The 2,390-nt window shown below is 41.0% G+C and overlaps 1 protein-coding gene across 1 annotated transcript; it reads right to left on the reverse strand.

Moving 5' to 3' along the window:
- Window positions 1–304: 304 nt before the first annotated feature.
- LOC132564748 (piggyBac transposable element-derived protein 4-like) lies at window positions 305–1,919 on the reverse strand (the record flags this gene model as incomplete). Its single annotated transcript, XM_060229378.1, has 2 exons — window positions 1,550–1,919; window positions 305–1,383 (listed from the first exon to the last, which is right to left on the reverse strand). Coding segments are annotated over exons 1-2 (1,449 nt in total), but the record flags the coding sequence as incomplete, so codon positions are not given.
- Window positions 1,920–2,390: the final 471 nt, after the last annotated feature.

The following is a 2,390-nucleotide window of genomic DNA, read 5'->3' on the forward strand; positions in this document are numbered from 1 at the left end:
ATGCTGATATATAATTAAAATATAATTTACAACTACTACAAGCGTGTTTTGTTGTTTTTTGTGTTAGTAAAATCACTAAAATGAACACTGATAGTATGAATGGAAAAAATTTTTTTAATTATTCCAACATAATTATAACACAGCCCCTACCTCACTTGTGTAACTGTGGATGACAGGTTATCTTGTAGTTAAGTTGTGTATGATACCTCTCAAAGCAGGGAAATACACAAAGTGGAATGTTATTACAAGCCATGCATACATATTGTGTCTGGTGCCGGCGCTTTTCTTCCCGGTTAGAACAAACCTCACAGTCCGGGTTTGAACGCCGTCCTCCTGGGGTTATGGATGGATTTAGAGATGGGAAATGCCTTTCTGTCATTCTTGAAGGGGGGTTGGCTGCAGGCCTCACAAATTTCTTATTGTTCTGTCTCTCATACCCTTCAAGAAGACCAGAGATCACAGCCAGACGGAAATTGTTTGAGCAGTACTTTCGCATTCCGGGATTGAAGTGCTTCCACAATATTTTGGCATTGCAGAAACTTATTTCTAATAGGCTACACAGTACCAATTTCTTCCACCATTTCAGCATTCTATGCTGTGTGACACAGTATTGTGTCTGTTGATCTGCACTATCAACACCGCCCATGTATTTTGTATAGAGCTGAATTGCCATTGGGTGCTCCACTTCCCTGAAGTGATTTTCATGAAACCTCGACCTGACTCTCTTGGTATAGGTTGATCCATTGTGGACAGTTGTTATAACATTCACAAGTCTCTTGTCCATAAATGATATGTACAGAAAGCGGCCATCTCTGTGTACAATGCTCTCGCCTTTGGGAGGCTTGGCAGTTTTCACGACAGCAGGAACACCAACCCGGTTTGTCCGCAGGGTCCCACACGCACCAATTTGTTTATCACATAACTCGCGAAAGAGGGCAGGGCTTGAGAAATAATTGTCATAATACAAATGATATCCCTTGTCTACTATTGGGCTGCATATGTTGATAACCACACGGTGAGCAATACCCCTCGCATCGTTGGTGGCGGCCTGTTTTCCCGTGTACATTTCCCAGTTATACATATATCCTGTTTTGGATTCGGCCAATGTCCACACTTTCAACCCCCATTTATGGGGTTTTGAAGGGATATATTGGATAAATTTAGTTCTTCCCTTGAAAGGAATTAGTGTTTCATCAGTACTCATTTCCCTGTGGGGACAGTAATACCGTTGCCAATTTCTGATAAGTAGTCTGGCAAGTTTTGAAAACTTGTAAGTTGGGTCATAATTTGGGCTCTCTCTTGGGGGCTCCAAATCATTATCGGCTGCATGAAAATAGGCTAGAATGTTCAGAAATCTGTCTCTAGACATTAAGGTAGTAAAACCTTTCAAAGATATCAATTCATCTTGACTCCAATATGATTCATAATTTGGTAATCGGACAAGACCGATGTACAACATCATTCCGAGAAACGCTTTCATTTCCTGGTTTGTAACGTCCTGCCATTTTCTGGGACGGGCGTGAGGTTTCAAGGAAGCAATACCACCTACCTTTAGCAGTTGCTGCTGGTAATATGTTAGTTTCTTCCATTAATAAAGAAATTATTTCTTCATTCACAATTTTTGAAAATATGTCGTACTCGCTAGCATTTTCGTCTATGTGACGAGGCCCCGGTTGCTCGGTAAAATCACGTAGCCAGTTGCACTCGTAAGCATCGAGTGTTGGATCTCTCTCTTCCCGGTACATTTCTTCATCAACTTCTCTCATTATTTCTGCGATTTCGTCCTCATTAAGTTTGATTTCACCGTCCACATCACCTTGCTCAATATCGTCTCTAATTTCATCCAAGTTAAACCCTAAAAACTCCTCATCCTCACTGTCGGAGTTGCCAACAAAATCGTGGAATTCATCTTCAGCCATGTTGTTTATGTTTTCATTCAAAAATTGAAAAAAAACTCGATTTTTTTCGTTTGAACTGTCACTTTACAGCGTGTTTCAATGTGGAAGCCATGTGGTAATATCCCCGGATGTAGCGTCTATGTGTACTGTGTATTTCGTCATCAGAATTTGTGTAGGTTAATTTTAGAACTACGGAATTTCCCGCCAGCAGTGGGCAACGGATATTTATCCACGGGCGGGATTTGCCGCCAGCAGCAGGCAAAGAGTTAAGGAAAGTATCTAAATGATTTTCTATTCCTGATGGTGGGGTCCATTCCGATGTTTTTCGGAATGGTATAGGTGTAGATTCAGGGTGATTTCTGAAGAAATGTTTGATGCGGACCCTCCTGTTAAACAGGAAGGTTTGTGTTAACAAAAGATCTGTACTCGGTGGTTTAGGTGTGGGGCACAAATTTAAACCCTTAGATAATAATTGCAATTCGGCTTTAGATA

Source organism: Ylistrum balloti, unplaced genomic scaffold (assembly GCF_031769215.1).
Source record: "Ylistrum balloti isolate Yb309-2 unplaced genomic scaffold, AGI_CSIRO_Ybal_v1 Utg372696, whole genome shotgun sequence".
Classification (NCBI taxonomy): Eukaryota; Metazoa; Mollusca; class Bivalvia; order Pectinida; family Pectinidae; genus Ylistrum; species Ylistrum balloti.